We start from the raw sequence: 20,109 nt of genomic DNA, 5'->3' as shown, positions 1-20,109 counted from the left end.
AACACTGTCAACCTGTTTAGAACCAAATTCTGATTGTCCTACCTTACAATTATCAATCTAGAAGGGAATATTCTTCAAAAGCACAAAAAAAAAAAAAAGCAATATGAAAGTCATTAATGAATAAATTAACATTCTCTATTCATGTAGGTCCTAAGCAAAAAAGCAGAACTCTGTTCTGTGCCTGGCTGTTGCTGGGTGAATGCTAATTGACTGGCATTATGTGTTCCCAGAGTTACGCTGTGTTGACAACAATAATGTTGGTGTGCACACAAGAAAGTACACCAAAGGGACATACCAAAACCAAGACCCAGTGGAAAAAGGGTAGGGAAAGAGGGGAAGTAGTTGCCAAATGACAAAGATAAAAAAGCTAATGAAAAGTTAATACAAGTTTCAGAATACAAAGCTTATACAACAAGTCTTGGATAAATTTTTCTGATTACCTAAAAAAGGCATTTAAAAACTATAAAAGAAAGCAACTAACCCATAGTGCACAACGATATATCAGTCAATTCACTGCATGTGATTTAAACCACATATCAAATTGTTAGTCTCAAGATAAAGAAGTATTTAACCAGACCTATAAAATGATGATGTTATTTCCATTTTAATTTTTATTTGCTAAATTGGTTAACAGTTGAAGTTCAATATCTAGAAGAAACTTCTTCAGCCTTATGACACCAGCCTTCCTCTGCTTTCACTGCCATTACAGAGACTAGAATATTGGAACACAAAACACAGTTGTGCCAAAAATCAGGAGTGCTGACAGAATGTATTGTTCTAAATGGTGGTGACAGTGCTTTTCTTTACAGTTCTTCTTCTCCCCAGTGCTGATATAATTTCAGACTAGTTATGTCCCCATCTGCACCTACATTCTGGGCGACAGTGTTAAAAATACTTAACGTAAGCATCAACACTGGGCATACGTTTAAAAGCCTTAAAATCTAAACACTCCACTTTTCTCCACAGTTCTTGACAGTTTCACTGCATTTCACCCAGCAATAAACATGCAGAATGAAAAGCCAAAGAAGTTGAACAAGCTTTTAATTTTTTTCAAAAAGTTAATTCCTACCTTTATCATTCTAGAGAGATCGCCAGCATCAGCTAATTCCAACACTATGTTCAGTTCATTGTCTTCAATGAATGAGGCATAATATTTAATTACATTTGGATGATTCAGTTGCTAAGAAAGCAGAATAATAATGCACATTTTAGTGTAGAGCATGTCTTATCTTTTAAGACTGACAAATGAAACATTCTTATTTACACAAACAAAACAACCCCTACAACCTATTTCAGTATGATACAAAAAGTGTATGCTTATGGGAAGCAGTTACAGATAAATATTTTGCAAGAACATGATGGCATTTTAGAACCAACATGATGACTGCATTTGTAATTATAGAGGAATTTTTCTTCACTGTGTCTGTGCAATAGCATGCGAAACTTATCTAAAACTAAGTCAAATTTTAAAATCAGTATTTTACTGTACACAGGACACAGCTGTTTACAATACCACGGTTTTAGCAGAAACCGCTACTTGAAAAGTTACCCATTTCCCCATAGGATTTACTTCTCAATGTTAATTTTTAAACCAATAAACATTATACAATTCCCTTTAGTGAGGCTTATAAAAACTACACAGACAACAGTGGACATCTTAAGTATATCTGTGAAAAACCTAATATACTTTGATGATGGCTATACATTTTTTTAAACAAATCTTTTACCTTAAGAAGATCTATTTCTTTGATACAGTCAGCACGGGCTTTGGCATCCATTAAATCAAATATCTATGCACAAGAGATAAGACATTTTTATTAAGTGATAAAAATATAGCAAATTGAGTGATCATTATCATTATTTCATAGCATACATAAAGCAACTTGAGTTATGTATTTCATGGCAGGACAGAACATCGCTGTAAGAAATATTCCTAATGTTCCGATGTACTGATTTACTGCTATATAGATTCTTTTAGCCCCCTCATAGGAAACAAGCGCATTGTAAGTAAAAGTTTTTCAATTACTTAATTGCCACCTCTGCATATCTGTTCAAACACACAGCAATAATTCAGCACATTTCCTTCAAACTGGTTCTAATCCAATGTCAGCTTTCTCTGCCATTCCTGCCACACCATTATCACAGACTGATTCTTTCCAGCACTGAGCATACCCCTTTTTTCCTAGTCTCTTCCTACAGTTTCCCTCTTCTGTTCTAAATAATGCATTCACTTTTACTCTGTCTCTCAGGATCAAAACTTCACTGTCACCTCCAATTCCTTCTCTGCCATTTCCTTCCCTTCAGTAAGCAAAGAAGTGATTCGGGTTCTGTAATTTGTTTACTAGAGCATCTTTTCCTAAGACCTCATCTGTCACCTTGACTTTTACAGCCTTTTACCGTTAGACATCTCTGCTCTCCGTTTTTTTTTTTTTTTCCCCACCTCCTACCTGCTCCAAATTACTCTGCAATGCATCTCATTTTTGCCTCCTTCAGTTAACCACGTTACTATCCACTAATTTCAGTTTTTGTTTGGAGTAATTTTTTCCTGCTATTAAAGTCCTTATCCATGTTCTAGACATTAAGTTTAATATAATGACTTTCTACTTTCACTTCTTTTTTTACCACCTTTGGGTTCCCTTCTCACATGTGCGTTTCCATACACTGCCACCAACTATTCTGCTTAGAAATGACCAAAATGTTACTCCTTCAAGTAACCCTTCCTCTCTCATTTGCCATTATTTTCTGAATTAAAAATAAAAAAAAACAAAACAAAATCAAACCCACAGAAACATCCTGAAACACAGAAACAAAACCTCACTCATCAATGTCTGTGTGCTCTGCCATTACATTGTGATCTATCTGTAAGAATAATAGAGATGTACTATGAGTTTTAGTAATTGCCACATTTATGAGATCACTTATTCCACTTACATCCTTTCAATGCACATCATGTCTTTCTAGATAGTCTCCAGGAAAAGATGTACTATGTGTTATGAAGATCACTGGTACCTGGTTCCATCAGCACAAAATGATCAAAAGTTCAACAGCTGACAACTTCTATTTCATGCCTTGCCATCAACCCCAGAAACAAAAATAAGTATTAACGGCATTTTGAGTACTGACTGTCTGCAAAGAGGTCATCTCTTAAACTGACTGCATAACTGTCCATGTGAATCACACCTTCTTCCACTCTTCCCAAACAAGTTCAAACAAATCAGGAAGTTCACATATGATCTGCTAAACCTCATCTTCATTTCCTATGCCACTACGCACAATAAGTTCGTCATTCCTTTAATCAACTGAAAGAAGAAGTCTAGAAACTTCATGCATGGAGCACAGTCCCCGCAGAGCACACATGTGCTCCTGACTAGACACTACTTCCCTTCAGAAATCCAATATTCTGTCTTCAGAGCTGGCATAGGAAAAAACAGCCAGAAGTGGATACAAGAGTCACTTTTTGAAAAAAAAAAAAAAAAAAAAAACCAAAAAAAAACAACTCTAAGTCAAGAACTGAAATGCCAGACTTGTAGACAGCAAGAAGAAAAGGGGGAGAAGAAGGAAAAGAAGAAGAAAACAAAACTACTGACCAAGAAAAAAAGGGAATAAACCATCTCACAACTACTCGTATATTAACGCCAGCATGATGGAAAATAAACAGACTGAGCAAGAAGCGATTATTCAAGCAGGAGACTGTGGGGGACGTAACAGAAACACAGCAGTATAAGTCACAAGAAAGGAATGCTAACATTAAGAAATAAAACAATTTCAGATGTAGTAGAAAAGATTAGCACTATCTATGAAATTCCAGGTACAAATGCTAAAAGGTAAATAACACTAATGGAAAAGACAGAAAAGATGGTTTATGATTTAAGGTTGGAAACTTAGTGAAGGAGAGTAAATAGCCTACATCTGTTATAGATCTCAACTCTGACTGAAAAAAACATTGCCCTTTAATTGTTCTGTCAATAGACTGAAGTCCTAGTGTTTGGTACAGTCATGAAGGACTGTAATGGTTTTTCTAGGAAACACTTAGGAAAGTTGTAAATACGAGAGGTAGCATACTAACTGAGGAAGTACTGGGAAGACAAAAGATCATAATTGGCTTTCCATGTAATTTAAGGGACCACCTAATGGAAAATTTTATACCATTTCTCCCCAAAACAATCCAAGTGTGTACTGGGAGCAGGAAAAAAAAGGGGACAGGTATAGGGTCATGTCTTGAAGCTTCACACTTCTGCTTATCAGCCTTACGAACACACAATCTGAAGATTTACTGTATATAATTTTTGAGGTTGTCCATTAGACTTTGGCCCAGATCTAACCTCAAAAGACTATGAATAGGATTTTCCAGAAATGCAGAAATTCAGGCTTGCAGACACTAACTTGCTCCAATGATAAGATTAGGGGGAAAAACCCATAACCCAAAACAACGATAAAACTAAAAAAATCAATCCATGGCCTCTGAATAACCTCGGCCATATGTCCCAGATTCAGCTGGGCTAGAGTTTATTTTCCACAAAAAGCTGGGAGGTGACACCGCTGGCATATCTGACCCAAACTAGCCAAGGGGGTATTCAATACCATACAACATCATGCTAGAATATAAACTGGGGGACCTGGCAAGAGGAGGAGGGATCATGGCTCAGGAACGTGCTAGGCATCAGGTCCTGGGCGGTGAGCAATTGCATTGTGTATCACTCACTCCATATACTCTTTTGCTACATTACTGTTGTTATTATTATTATTTTCTCTCCTTGTGTTGTCCTACTAAACTGTCCTTCTCTCAATCCGTAAGTTTTTACATTTTCTGATTCTCCTCCCCATCCCATGGGGTGGAGGAAGAGGGAGGGAGGAAGGGAGTGGGAAGAGGAATGAGCAAGTGGCCACATGGTGCTTAGTTGCTGGCTGGGCCTAAACCATGACACCTATCGTACCAGATCCAACCACCCTGCAGAGATTTTCTTTCTGAACAGATTATCTTTCCATTTTGCCAAACGGCTGCTGTTCGGATCAGAGGCCCCTACTGTAATAAGCCATGTCAGCTCACACAAGGAGGCTACTGTAAACACGATGAAAAAGCCTTCGTGCTTCATCACCAGAAGGTGACTCAACACTGAAGAATGTCTTATGCTGAAAAATGGAAGCTGCAATGAAGAATTTTAAGAGCTTAAGAACATCCTTTCAAGTGCATGGCAAAATTACACGTGGCACCTGGCAGCGCTCAGGTTTGTTTTGGAGGCGCTGCCGCAGAGCAGCTGACGGCGCAGGAGCAGCTGTCCTTCGCTTGGGGTTTACTGCACGCTGGCCATTACGGTAACAATAGGAAGCGATGTCAGTACTTCCATTGCAAGAGTAACAGCTTACAGCTTTGCTAGCAGACTAATTCCATCTTCAGCTACCATTACTCAGCAAGCCAACCTGAAAGGTCAGTTTATGCTCCCCCCTCTCCAGCAGGAGAGCTGCACACAGAATTCTCTCACACGCACGATATCCAGCCCTGTAAAGACAGCATTGCCGCTGCTATTAGCAGGCCCCAGATCGCCCCAGAAACACACTGCCTAAGGACCTGCAATCTTTTGTCTGGATTTCTCTTGGCCTGCACTTATTTTCTGAGCTTGGCTTTAGCTGTAGCAGCACATGCCTTGCAGCTGAGTGACTTAACAAAGCCATTTCAGTCGAATGACTTGTGTCTAACTTGCTTCTAGATTTAGCTCAGCTTTGTGCAACTGCACAGTCTTAAGGAAATTAGAGCAGATACCATAAAGGTCCAACACAACCTGAGTGATTAACATCTAAGCTTTTGGATTGACACAAAGCATAAGCAACTGATTGCTTGAAAGCACCCAGCAAAAGCCCGGGTAGAGCCACCACCAGCATTCTCCTCCCAGCAGGGCTCAGGATGACGATGATGCTGCACGCATCGATTATTGGAAGCTAGCAGTAATGAGACTGCAAGTGTTAGCATCACTATAATTGGCTAACAATAAAAACTGCTGCATTTCGATTAGACTGCTAGGGCATTAATTATACTAACAATAAATTCTAATTCTTGACTCCACTTACGGGGTCAGGATCAAAGGATAACTCAGGTTGGAAGTGTGTTTCTCTAGTCAGCACAAATTGCAGTGTAATATACTCTTATTTAAAATTTTAATTATTTTTCCCCAAATTCTATTTTCAAGCACTATTATAAGATTAACATCTCTACAAAGGAATTACATTTGCTGTGGAAAACCTAATAATAAGCAAAAATTATAGTAAGTGCCAGTTTTCATGAAGAGTGTAATCAAAAAAAATCTCACCGTGGTAAGCACATCTTAGTTAGCAGTTATTGTGAAATTCCTGAAAACAATTAGGCAAATACAGCTGAAGAGACTTAAGAGATCATTTTTAAAGCCCTTAGCAATTTTTTTTTTCCACTGAGCAAGAACACTAAGTGAAACAAAAACTCCATTTTTAGCTCTCAGTTTTTCATCTCCTACTGCAATCAATAGCACACAAGGGAAGAGTAGAAGAACAAGCATACAACAATACTTATTCCAAAATATTCCCTTTTGTATTCTATGCAACTAAGGGATCTCTGGTAACTTTGCACTGAATTGCTTCTCCAGTACCTCAATGTGAATGTAGATTATAATTTTATTATTTCGGCATTTTACAAATACCAGTTGTAAGTATTGTCAAGAGAAACTGGTATTTTTAGAATAGTTCCTAAGCTACTCTAAGGTACAGAGTGGGAACTGTTCCCTATACAAATCTGTTAACTAACCAAGGAGGTTGCAATACATGAAATCAACTTCCTGAGTAAAGTTCTTACACACATGCTCACACATGCAACTAGATCTCCTAGAAAGCTAAGTGTATAGCAAGAAAGTTTATAAACATTTAACCACAAGATGGAAAACATCAAGCCTTAGCTTGTAAGTGTAGACTGCATCTGATCAATTACCAGCTACCAATTTAACTCATCTGAAGTAACATGCCACACAGAGAATCTACTTGATTGCTCTTGCTCTAAAGTCCATCACTTTTCAGTACTGAAAACTTGGAAAAGGATAAAAGTCTTTCTAACCTCACTATTTAAATGACAATTTAACCTATTTCGGTTTGAAATTCTGTATAAAATAAGAATACCAAAAAGTATTTCCAAAGCAAAACACAAGCATGACTGCTCTAACATAAACTTACAGACAAGTAAACAAAATAAAGACTTGAATGCATATAAATATTAAGAGGTAGTATGATACTGAATAGCAACAACAAGCACTAGAGTATTTTGCCACCACAGCACTGCTGTGCTGAGACAATAGTGCTTCATAAAGTGTGAAATTACCAGTGCTTTCCTAAGATTAATTATCTCTAATTCAGGCCCGAAGTAGCAATCCACTGACAATGCACAATGAATAATGAATGTAAGTGCTAGATAAAAGGATTCATTGTCTGAATCTCTAACACCAGGGTCTCCAATTTTGGAATTAAAGGAAAGGTGGAACAATGTAAGGCAGAACTGTAATGAATCTGGAATCTTGTCAAAATATGCAGTTTCACATGGTATTTTAAATTTTGAATAGCTAAGGTTTACTTTAAAAATAGCTCATAAAGTAAACTTATACAGCCTTACTGAAGTTACTGACTTCAGATATTTACAGCTCTTTTGCCCTTTAAGTGTGTTTTGTGAGCGTTTATTCCAGTGTCTCTCAGTTGTTTGCCTCCCCCCTTGGAAGTGCCCACTGGAGCACTCGTTGCTCACATCACCACACCATACCCAAAGGGTGTTGCTGATGGTTCTGCTGTGAGGGTTACCTATCATGGCAACAGCAGAGATGTACTGCTTCTTCCTCAGGCATGATCTTTCAGTATAGTTTGGACCTCAGACTTAACACATGTTAAGAAACTTATCTAGAAGCTCTTCAGACTCATACAGCTATATTCAGAGTTTATCTGTGGTTGATCTTTCCTGATCCCTCTTTGATTCCAAGAATAGTTTAGACATTAGTGAAAGTGAAGTAATGAAGATTTTTTTTTTTTAATTCTGGTTTTAGTTAGGTAATATTTCAACAGCATTTCAGAAACCTAGTTCCATGAAAAATGAGAAAATCTAATTATTATAAATACCGCTTCCCTAATTACAAGAAGTCAAACCACACAAGGGAAGATGAAGCATGAAGGATACAATGAGCAAAAAAGACACAACATACTATTTTGTGTATTCTGCTGAATTACTAGAAAGAAACTGCAAATTAAACAGTTTTCACTCTGCTACATATCCTACTGGAAACCAAATCAAGAATACTACTTCTTTGTGTCATCCGGACTCAGCAGCAACTACAAATTCAGAAAGAGTGGTTTCTGTCACCATCTGCTTGTCCTTTCTCCCACAGCATCTTACTGCCACTTGCTTCTGCTCACATTTAGTTCCACAAACATACATTTTGTACACATTAATGTAACATTTATCAATATTGTACATATTTCAGCCAAATAAAATTTTAATAGCAGAAAATAAACATTCTTGTTGGAAAGCTTCATAAGAACTCAAAACTGGCAAACCTTTTGGAAAAAAAATAATGGCCTGAGATCCAGTAACTCTTAAAGAAATGATAACTGAAGAATTCTAAGTCACATCAGCCCTTGAAGGCAGAGACAAACATGGGGAACCACTGACCAAATACACATAAAGAGAACAGCTATACACCCAACCCAGACAGGAAAACAAAACCAGGAGGGGTGGAACAGATACAACTTGCAGGATTAGAGAGGAAGGCATGTAGTAAAGATGCGAGATGACAGTGAGCAGAAAGTGGGAAAGTAGAAGGAGCTCCAGGTCTCAGATACTCTATTTAACATGAAGTACAGCATTTAGAGACACTGTCTCAATACAGAAATGTGGAAAGCAGTATACATGCCCAGGTCTAAAGTAGAGAGAATAGAGCCTCTCACTCCTGACAGAAAGAAGCATTTCTCTTGTTTTGTGCACGCTGAGTTTCCATTAATGAGGCATCAGAAAAAATGGCAGTATTTTAATACAAGAAAAGGTGACCAAAATTAAAAGCAAGAAGCACTATCACCAAGCGGACCCACAAAAGCTCCTCTGAAAAGCAATCACTTCTCACCAAAAGACAGCAATGAAAACAAATTTTATTGTGAAATTGAGTATTATTACTATATTTAACAAAAATATTTCTAGGCAATCTTAGGGAAAGTCACAGAAGCACAGTGACAATTAAGATGGTCTTCTATCCAAACAGAACAGCTTTTTGTGTCAACGAGGCAAGCCAAAATGGCTGTGCCAAACACTTAGTGCTGCCATGAGCCTTTTCAAGTCCAGGTAATATTTCATGTTATGCTTAGGAACATTTTTCCCTGACAGGTTAACCAAATCTCACTTTCCATTCGGATAATATTCTCCTACATATATCCAGCCTTCTCATGGAAGGTGATTTTACAGGTTACAGAAGGTAGCCCCTTCTGTTGTACACTAGGCAATAACATTCAATGGAAAACCAACAGCATACATTGGGTACTTTATGACAGTCGTAACACTATTGGGATAAAGTCACTTGGGAGAGCCACAACTCTTTAACCCTATGCCCTACCAACCACCAAGCATATTCTTAGGTATTCATTAAATGATTAAATAAAACAAGAAAGCTTTTTAAGATAGAAACTATCACCTGTATATGGGCAGCATGTCACCTTCATGAGTTGAAAAAAAAAATCTTTCGTCAAACTGGAAAATCTGATGTGAGAATACAGCTATACATACTGACTTTTGAAATACTGTTAAGAGTACACATGCTATAATGCCTCTGTATTCTTAATGAAAGCACAGTTATAAAAATTTCATAGTTAACAATGAAAGGCTGGACTTTATGACTTTTTTCAAGTACCCAGGCATTCCACATCCACCTTAATTGACATGCATTTCAAGTCATATTTGACCTTTTTGGATTTTCACACACTGAAAATGAAGGAAGAATTAGCCTAATGTTTTAAGACTGTTGATCAAAGTTCTTAGAATATATTTCATCTTTTGAAGTAGTATATATCTGGCAGTTTTCCCAGAAGGGGGAACCAAGTCTCTTTTTTTATGACTGCCAGGACTAGCCCTGCCTCCTGGTGCTGCAGAGCACAGGAAATAACAGAAATGGAACAGCAAGTCAAGATATGACAGAGAAGTTTACAGTGCATGCATTACCACAGAAAAAAAAAAATATTAAAATCTAGAAACGCTAGAAAAGAGAAATCTGATATATGTTGTTTTGCAGTATATAATAGGTATCAAAAAACCCTTCAGAATTAATGGCAGTACTCCTACAAGTAATACACTAAACATATCTCAAGAGATCAGAACGGAAATGACAATTTTAATTTTGATTTCCAAACTAAACACATTGTCAGGGACTTTTCAAAGTAAATCCAGTAGAGAATTTTTAGAAGGTAATAATCTTATAACAAACTCCTCTGAGCAGCTCCAAACAAAAAAAACAGACCGGAAATAATACTGGATAGAGGCTTAGCTCAAGCCGCCTTTTGCCTGTGTGACAATCAAAAAGCAAGAGTTTTTAATTTAAATTGTGACTTTTGTTTTAAATATTTTAAAAATTGCTAACTGTAAAGACGAAATATTTGAACAATTAATCAGCCCGTTTCTTATGCTAAAATGTACAAGGGCTTAATGTTTCTTGGCTGCAGTAACTTAATCAGATCACTGCTCTTCCATCTTTTGTGACAGAACTGCTGCTTCACCACTGGCTAAGCTGTGAAACTTTGAAATATTAAGGGTCCTCAAGAAAATACTTTGACCAATGCAATTCACTTAATTCCACAGTGCACTCACATTTAGTTACTATAGAGGGTCTCACACAGAGATATATTATTCATGAATATGATAATATGAACACAGTTGTATCCTGAAATCTGAAGGAAACACTGAGCTATAGATTCAAGCAGTTTTGATTTATATTTAAAGGTATCAGGTAATTTTCAGTCTTTCAAAACAGTAATTCCTTTCAACTATTACATGTTTGACTACATACCCACCTTATTTGATTTATGCACTCTTGAAGCACACTTGATACCTGAAAAACTTACAGATGTTTACTTAATAAAAAAAAAAGTGTGAATTTGCATAATATATCCCACATTAGACATCACTAAATATTTATACTATTTATAGATTCCAAGATTTCTTTAGGACTGTTCTTATACGGCTAATTTATGTATGTTATCTTTTCCCAACAACTCTGGACTTGACTTTCAATTTCAAAACACTGGTTTGTGAAACACTTCACAGGCATGTCAAATTTTCAAAGCTCTGTCTGGATGCTAAGTATTTAGAAATTCATTAAGATCACATACAAATGACATATGACTTTCAAATTTCATTGTACCAAATTCTTTTATGTTTATACAAAAAGTCATCCTTACCTGAACCTTCTTCAGAGCCATTGGTACTCCATCCAACAGGCAGGTTGCTCTATAAACTTCACTGAACTGCCCACGGCCAATTTTTTTCTCTATTCGGAAGTTGGCAAGTGTATTATAGCCCATGTCGGGTCGCAAGGCTTTCTAGAATTAAAGATATTAGGAAAAAAGTTTGTCAGTAAAACTCATCATGCCAGTTTGAAAGAATATGGCTTAAACTATTAGACTTGTTTAATACCAATACATTAAAACGAAAACCATCCCAGATTAATCACAAGATATTCTAAAGAAAACATCCATCATACTACTTGTGGAGTGAGAATTTAAAATTATACGTATATATTTATTGAAATATAATTAAAATGTTTGCAGCCTGTCAGGAGTCTGAGACATAAAAGAGAAGAAATCCCATCAGGCTTTAATTTGCCATGTTTCCTTCTTATGTCCTAGCTCCTTCCATTTAAAAAAAAAAAAAAAAACAAAAAAACAAACAAAAAAAAAAAAAAACCAAAAAAAAAAAAAACCACCCAAACAAACCTACAACAACCCACCAAACAAAAAGAGAGACAATAGAGATAATAAAGGATCAGCTTACATAATATTTTAATGTTGACATTTAAGTAGCTATGCAATATATTTTCATATATTCTTCAGTTGCTCCAGAAATCAAACTGTTAGGACTCTCTCGTTTTGACAAAAGTGGTGCAGCATTAATGCTAGAATGCACTCCAAAACACAGGATTTAGCTTAATGAGATATTTATAGGGCTTTTAGGGAAAATGTCTAAAATTACACATCACTTCAAGATTTTAAATTCTGTACACAGAGCTGCAAGATACAGACTCTCTAAATAGGCTATATTTAAGAAGTATTGTGTACTTCCCATTTGAATTGGGAGTTGCAGCCTCTGTCTGCACTGTAACTTGACAAATATTAGCGTGAACTACTAAGGCAGTGTGACAACCGCATGCTGAGAGCAAAGTCTCACTAATGTGTTTTGGCATGCAGGTTTGTAATCACACATTTACATATGCAATGACCTACATTTGCATGTCAGATCACACACTGTCTTGCTTTATTAAGACCGGGCACCTCCCTGTGCTTGGCGGCCAGAGTGGCGAGAGAGGGCCAGAGGGCGGTGTTTTTTGGCAGTTGAGGGATGAACTGCCACCAAGGATTAGGCTGATATGGCCTGAGCATTAGACACTTCATTAGAGGTAATCTGTTTAACAGTGGGCACTGTATGTAAACTTCACAGCCCATTTGCGGCACCTTTTCCCCCCCATGGCCTTTCTTCAAAGGGCAGCGTGGCTGAGTGACAGCTTGTCTCATCTGCTCCCTTGTCCTGTCATACAATTTAGATGTGGAGAGCTGACATGAGAAGCAACATAGCTGCACATCTCCAACTACCACTGGGTCTCTCCTCGCCACAACGCAATTTGCAGAGAATAAGCTTGTGCAGGATAAAGATTTCCTTCGGTCTGAGACCGTAACAGAAGAGATTATATACACTTCACTAATGATCACATTACATTGTATTCACCGAGTAAATCAGTGAGCACTCGGAATATTACAGTTTCCATAGAAGAGATCTCTATCTTACAACAATAAAATAACCAATGAGCTACTTTCTTTTCAGATTCATTTTTTAAACTTTTGGCCAAGCAACATATTAGAACCGTAATAATATTATTATTTTTTCTGCTCTGAATAGATTTTTGTAAATTTCAGTTCTCAACCATATATCCAGTTGTAATCCTGAGCACAGAAGAAATGAGAGGCGAGGGAAGACCAGTTTAAAACTCTATACTGGAAAGATGTGAGACAATCATAATACACTAATTAATTAATCGTGGCATGAAGAGCTCATTTATATGACAAGTAAGTGAAGACAATCTTCAACAGAAACCATAATACTCATTTTCAGATTGGTTTCAGTCTCAGAAAAGAGCTGATACCCCATGTAGCAGAGCTGGCAGGGAAGGAAAGCATACACTGGTGAAAATCCACAGTAGTTAGTATAAGGCATTCACGGTTAACTTCTAAGACTATGCCAGACAGTAGCTCTCAACTCAGCCCTCTCAAGAGATGTCCTATTTCGGTGTTTTTCCAAAACTTCCTACTTGCATGCAATTCCCATCATCGCAGAGATTTAAATTTTCAAAAGAATCTAGTGCCCCATAAAATAACAACGGACTGCTGTACTGATCAAAGAAGGCATGCAAAAAAGACAGCACGTTTCACAAATCTGTTCAGACCACTGAAGAAGCCAATGAAGTCTTTATTCACCAAGACACCCTATCGTACAATGAGCCCAGGGCGCAGCCCACGTTGGATTTTCCAGTGACTAAGCCTTCCCAGAAGGTCCTTGTCTTCTGCCACTGCAGCCTCTTCAGTATTGCTCCATTGCTGCGTGCCAGTGTACTAATATCAAGTCAAAGACCGATCTGGATTTTTAAAACTCAAAACCCAATTTGGTTATTTTTTAATTATTCACAGATTCAGTCCAAACGTAGCCAAACAAATAGCTGAATTGTAGCAATTTAGAGATTCTAATAAGTAGTTAAGAGTGGAGTCAGGCAGATTTTTCCTAATTGGGCTTTTCTGCTGAAGAAATCACACCACACGTTTTTTAAAAATGTTTAACCAGGTTCCTTCTGTGAGGATTCCTAACCTATAAAACTAAACTCTGAGGTTGAGACAGAACATTGAGTAGATTAATAGCCAGCTATAAGATGAGAAACAGCAGCAGAAAAATTATTTTCTCAGAGAAGTTACCAGTGAAATCCCAAAGGAAACTGCACTATTCAATACATATAATGCAGCAATAAAGTTTCTTTACAATCCAAACTTACCCAAGACAACCAACTCAAAATATGACTGCAAAGCCTTGCAGATGATTCTCTTAGTTTTCCACCCTGGCACTCAGTACTTGCATCTCAAGGTTATCAATCAGAAACTTAATGGGAAATACAACCCTCAAGACAGAGAATTGCAATTTTTAAATTAGCTATTACCATACAGGAAAAAGATCTACAAAATACCATGGAAAAACTTCCTTGAAAAGTTCAACTGATTGGTCACTCACCACCAAAAAGAAAGCCAGACATTTTTAGGAAAAGCATTTGAATGAAACGGAAAACAAAATGTTTCACTAAAAGTCTATTGTGTGCACGTAAATACCACACAGAGCTCTGAATACAGGTGAACTAGAAAACAAAGAGCAGAATAGCAATGCTGAGCAGAGACATGCAATATCCTCTGTACAGGGAGAGGCTTGGTAAACTACTGGTCTTCAGCTTAAGAAAAAAACAAAACAAAAGCTGCCTTTGCTTTATGGTTTATGAAGTCTAGCAACTGAGTCACATTTTTCTGTATTCTGATGCTACAAAGCTCCCATTCAGCTCTTGAGGGTTCTAGAATTTAAAGTCTACCATATCAGACTACTAATCCATATTATCCTACCTTCTTGCATAATCCTTTTTACAATAAGAAAGAGGTTTCTGAATACTTCAATATCTGCACTTGCAAAACGTCCTTGTGATGAAATGAAGCACAGAGCTTTAACTTTGTAGGTTACAGACTATGAAAGAGCTTTCAGGCACTTAATTACAAATAGAAAATGAGCTTCTAATGGCACAAAGTCTAGTTGGAGGCCTGTAACTAGCAGTGTACCTCAGGGGTCAATACTGGGTCCAATGCTGCTCAACATCTTCATTAATGATCTGGATGATAGGGCAAAGTGCACCCTCAGCAAGTTTGCTGATAACACAAAACGGGGAGGAATGGCTGATGTGCCAGAGGGTCATGTTGCCACGCAGAGGGACCTTGACAGGCTGGACAAACGGGCTGACAGGAAACATGGGGAAGTGCAAAGCACTCCACCTGGGCAGCAGCAACCCCACGCACCAGTACATGCTGGGCGCTGACTTGCTAGGAAACAGCTTTACAGGCTGGACCCTGGGGGTCCAGGTGGACACCAAGTTGAACACGCGCCAGCAATGTGCCCTTGCAGCAAAGGCAGCAAATAGTGTCCAGGGCTGCATCAGGAGGAGCGCTGCCAGCACGCAGAGGGAGGTGATCCTTCCCCTCTACTCAGCTCTGGTGGGACCACACCTGGAGTGCTACATCCAGTTCAGGGCCACCCACAGACAGACATACTGGAGAGTCCAGCAAAGGCCAACTAATGATCAGAGCACTGGAGCATCTCTTGTATGAGGGAGGGCTGACGGCTCTGAGAACATCCAGCCTAGAGACGAAAAGGTTCAGCAGGGATTTCATCAACATGTACAAGTACCTGAAAGAACAGTGTTAAAACACAGAGCCAGGCTCTCTTCAATGTTGCCCAGTGACAGGACCAGAGGCAATGGCCACAGACTGAAACACAGAAGGTTTTGTCTGAACTTCAGGAAACACTTTTTTACTGTGAGGGTGACTGAGCACAGGTTGCCCAGGGAGGCTGCAGAGTCTCCCTCCTTGGAGATAGTCAAAAGCTGTCTGGACATAGTCCTGGGAAACCTGCTCAAGCAGGAGGGCTCATGACCTCCAGAGTTTCCTTCCAACCTCAACCACTGTGTGATTTTGTGAAATAGTGTTTTCAAACTAGCTGGGATTAAGACATTATAATGGTTGAAGAAATATTCTCATGCTCCTCATCAACAATTTTCAGTGATTAGGGTAATTTGCTATGAGTACGAGCATATATTTGTACATTATAATGACCAAGAGATTTAGAAGAGATTCACAGCTTTACCAAAACCTGACAAACAATTCTACATAAGTCATTACCTCACCTCTTGCTCATAACCTGCTGTATTTTCAATTCCAGTTCTTGCTTCTAAATATATCAGTAATTAGTTCAGTAACCTCTTTTCATTACTAGTTTTCACCATAAGCATGCTCCATTAGCAGAGAAATACATAAGAATTAAAGTATGTATCTGACTCACAGGAAAAACAATTTGGATTAACAAGATGAGAATGTCACTGAATGACTATTTTAGTATTACTCTGGCAATATCCAATTACACTTGCTCCCCTTGAAATGCAAAACAGTCATTAATCTGATGAAGGTCCACCTCAGATCCACAAACCCAAAACCTTTTATTTCAAGAAAAATCAAATCACAAAAATCATGCTTAGTGCAGCTCACGCAGTAATTGATTTTTAAAAAGAATAATCAAACACAGATTATGAAATGATTGACAGCGAACCAAAACTGCAAATAAGCATTAGTTTATTCTTTTGTAGAAAGTGTCCAGTTGATCACAGCAGTACTGCCTTTAGGGCTGTCCTTAGTTTACCACAAAGGAAACTGGATACCTGTAGATGAGCCGTATTACTTGGAACAGTAAAACTAGAAGCATATTTTACTAGTATGAAATCATAAACTGAATTTGTATGTTAGAGTAATATTCCTAAAATTGAACCAGTCCTCAAAAAGTTGATCCTGTGATTCAGAAACAGGTATTCAAATACTCAGAAGATAGATGAGGAAATACGAAACCTGTTTGTAGTCAGCTAACAAAACACATAGGAAGATTTCCCAGAAATACAGAAACCTTAACCATCTGTGTTCTATTTTTCTCTTCAGTCAGGAAAGGAAAAAAACTGTAATAATGACAGGGATCTTTTATGAAATTCGTAATATGGATTTTAAGTATTCCCTTTTCTTGTTTTGAAATTCCAAATCTATTTTCTTAAAATATCTGTGTGCACAGCTATACATTTATCTTAAATTTCTATTTTTTTTGCATTGGTATAAATACTATTAAATCCAGAAATTTTTGTTATCACAATGCTATAATAAAAACAGTGGAGGTAAGGAAAGCTCGTTATTGTAAATTTACTAAATTTCACAACCTAGAGTTTACCTTAGTTTTTGTAAAACAGAAGTCACAAATTGCTTTATCACCTATGCTGTTAACAAGAAAACTATAAAATTTAGATTCCAGCTTTGTAAATAACCTTCCAACTTTTATTTTGGAGTGGCCACCACAGTAAATATTTTTAGGGTATTCCTCTACAGGCTCTTCTTGAACTCCCTTCAAAGAATTACCTTCTAAAAAAATGTCAAAAAGCAATATCTTAGTATTATCTCTTATCAGAACATCTTTATCCTGTTTCACACCATCAACACATATCTAAAGATTAAATTTCCTGTGCATCATCTTTCTAAAAGAACTACAGCTACTGGGAATTTCTCTTGCACGGTTTCAACAGGTAATGGCACTAATTCATGTAAGTATCACTGTCAGGAGGTATAAGAAGAAAAAATTAAAAGTTCAAAACAAATATGGAATTTCTGATACAATTTCAAAACATGTAGTGTCTAACAGATCATTATTTCTCAAGAAAACAACTACTTTCATCTTTGCTTCCTACTCCCACTCCCACTCCAACTCCAAACCCTCAAAGTGAGGGTAGGAAGTGAGCAGTAGGAAGAAAAAATTAAAAGTAATTATTTTCTATGAAATATAGGACTGATATTCAATTAATTTCAAGACCACCAGAATACATTCTATCTGTTTACAGCTTGTTTGTCCCCACAAGAAGTAACATTCTCTAATTTCTCTCTTTTTCTATTGAAGAAATTATAGCATCCAATCTGGACTAACCATTGAGGGGAAAAAAAAATAAAAAGTACCTGTGGCTGAAATGGTGGAGCAGTAGGCCCCTGCATGCCTTGTGACTGTTCATCCATTCTATCACGTAAAAGCGTCCCTTATGTCCTGAAAAGAGAAATACAGTCATTAACTGTAATTCAATCTGTAGTTGTGATCAATGAACATTAGCAGAAAAACTGATTAATTAATTTTCTCATTCACGTGTTTGAGTTCACAAACATTTAACTATCCCAGACCTGCACTGTTTTGGGAAGGAAGTTTTCTTATGTTTAGCTGTTCTATAAAACGAAATAAATCACTACACACATCTGAATTTATTATTAAAAGATGTGCATTAAACTACCTGAGCCACCCAAATGGCTCTGAAAATCTGCAACACCCTACTATTCTTCAGAGGCTCCAACCACTTGTTTAACTACATAGATGTCTGACGGCCAGTACCTTAGACCTAAGGGCAGCATGGGAAATATCAGATCAGCAGAAGAGTTAAACTGCTGCATGCATACTGTTTATGTTGCATTAATTTATCTGTAGATTTTAGGGAGTATGCAAAAGTAGTTCCATCTGAATATAAAAAAGCTAAACACGTACACTCATCACATTCTCACAAGCTAGCTGAGAAGGCTTTGAGATACCATATTAGGAACACAGCCTCTATTCCCAACTCTGAACCTCTCATACCCATCAATAAGATGGGAGGAAAGGTGCTTGCCAAGTTCCCAAGATACAGACACAAGGCTTTGACCAATAATAAGGGTTGCAAAATGTGCCAAATCATTATTAGGAAGAACAAGAGAGACAAAAATGCAAATAATCACAAGGCTTTCTTCTCAGCTAAACGAATCCTTTCTTAGGCTACGTGACATTTTGTTGGGGCGAGGAGCAGGTGCAGCAACCAGTTTTACTGGCGCTTATGAGGGCCATCTCTGTTCAGATGATGACAACAGAAAGTTCACTGGCAGCTTAGAATGCAAGCAATTAAATAAACTTCTACACAAATAAGAGGCAAGCCCTGAACAACTTTTCCATCACACAAACACAAAGCGTCTCTGCCTATTACCTGGTCAAACCTGCCAAGGCCTTCAGAGGAAGAGTCATATGTCTGACTGAAAAACTATTCTTGCTTTTCAATTTTTTATTTATTTACTTTCTTATTTCCTGCTCCAACTCCTGAAAGCTCTACAGATGGTTTGACATAAAACACTTTTCTGATACCTCCTGATCTTTAACATCAGGAAATGTCCTATGATAAATTTATTCTAATAAATCTATATACTTCAAATACTGCAAACATGTCCTTCTGCACACCGAGCTACTTATGATTCACAAACCTTTCTTTAGAATATGCAAAGATTTCTCAAATAACACTTAAATTCAGCAGGAAAGCATACAATCTACTACCTTTGTTAAAATACACACTAAATAAATCATCCCAGTAATTTCTGTAGAAAATATTAAAAAGGTTAAAAATAACTCTCAATAGGAAGCAGCAAACCTTAGAAATGTTTTTCAAAGCCCACTAAAAATATTTAAGAAATTCTAACAGCTTGTGTTCAGAGTACTGTTGCCATTCACAGCCTCACTGTGATAACACTACTAATAGATAATATAACCATACAGCAGCTTTGCAAAGTTTCTCAACACACTACTGCCCTAGTGTACTAAACTATGGATTAGACACACAAAAGAAGTCATCAGAAATCTGCTTTCACTCTCCCATTTAAAGCAGGCACCCTGTGCTGCCATCCCAGTATCACCAGCTATTCAGAACACCAAACCACAGCCATCCTCCAGAGTGACTAAGGGCCCCCCACGGCTTTGCCTTCCTATCCTTAGTACTCCTGCACAAAGCATACAGTTTGGGACTGTCTGTTGCTGTGTCCAAGTATTAGCTGCAATTAATCCAAAGGTAACAGATCTGAAAAAGTAATTCCAGGCAGATCAAAAGAAAAGAAAAAAAAAATCAATTATCAAATTGAGGAGATGAGGGGCAAAGAGGAGGTAGGTATTGCAAAGATTTCTAAGACTGTCAGAACAAGCATGGTGAGAAAGGGGGA

The 20,109-nt window shown here is 37.5% G+C and overlaps 1 protein-coding gene across 6 annotated transcripts in view; it reads right to left on the bottom strand.

The window, feature by feature from the left end:
* NEK7 (NIMA related kinase 7) overlaps positions 1-20,109 on the bottom strand; it is a 72,702-nt gene that overhangs the window by 40,280 nt on the left and 12,313 nt on the right. For all 6 annotated transcript variants that reach the window (XM_042804409.1, XM_042804426.1, XM_042804407.1 and 3 more), the window contains exons 2-5: positions 18,073-18,157; positions 11,431-11,571; positions 1,728-1,790; positions 1,070-1,180 (exon numbers count right to left, since the gene is read on the bottom strand). In XM_042804409.1, coding sequence (XP_042660343.1) covers positions 1,070-1,180; positions 1,728-1,790; positions 11,431-11,571; positions 18,073-18,129 — 372 coding nt within the window. In that variant the 5' untranslated portion in view covers positions 18,130-18,157. The remainder of the gene's footprint in view (positions 1-1,069; positions 1,181-1,727; positions 1,791-11,430; positions 11,572-18,072; positions 18,158-20,109) is intronic.

The sequence above is a fragment of the Tyto alba genome, unplaced genomic scaffold (assembly GCF_018691265.1).
Source record: "Tyto alba isolate M040663 unplaced genomic scaffold, T.alba_DEE_v4.0 Super-Scaffold_1000006, whole genome shotgun sequence".
NCBI lineage: Eukaryota > Metazoa > Chordata > Aves > Strigiformes > Tytonidae > Tyto > Tyto alba.
Note: the sequence above shows the minus strand (reverse complement) of the source record. Positions and strands in the feature narration are given on the sequence as shown.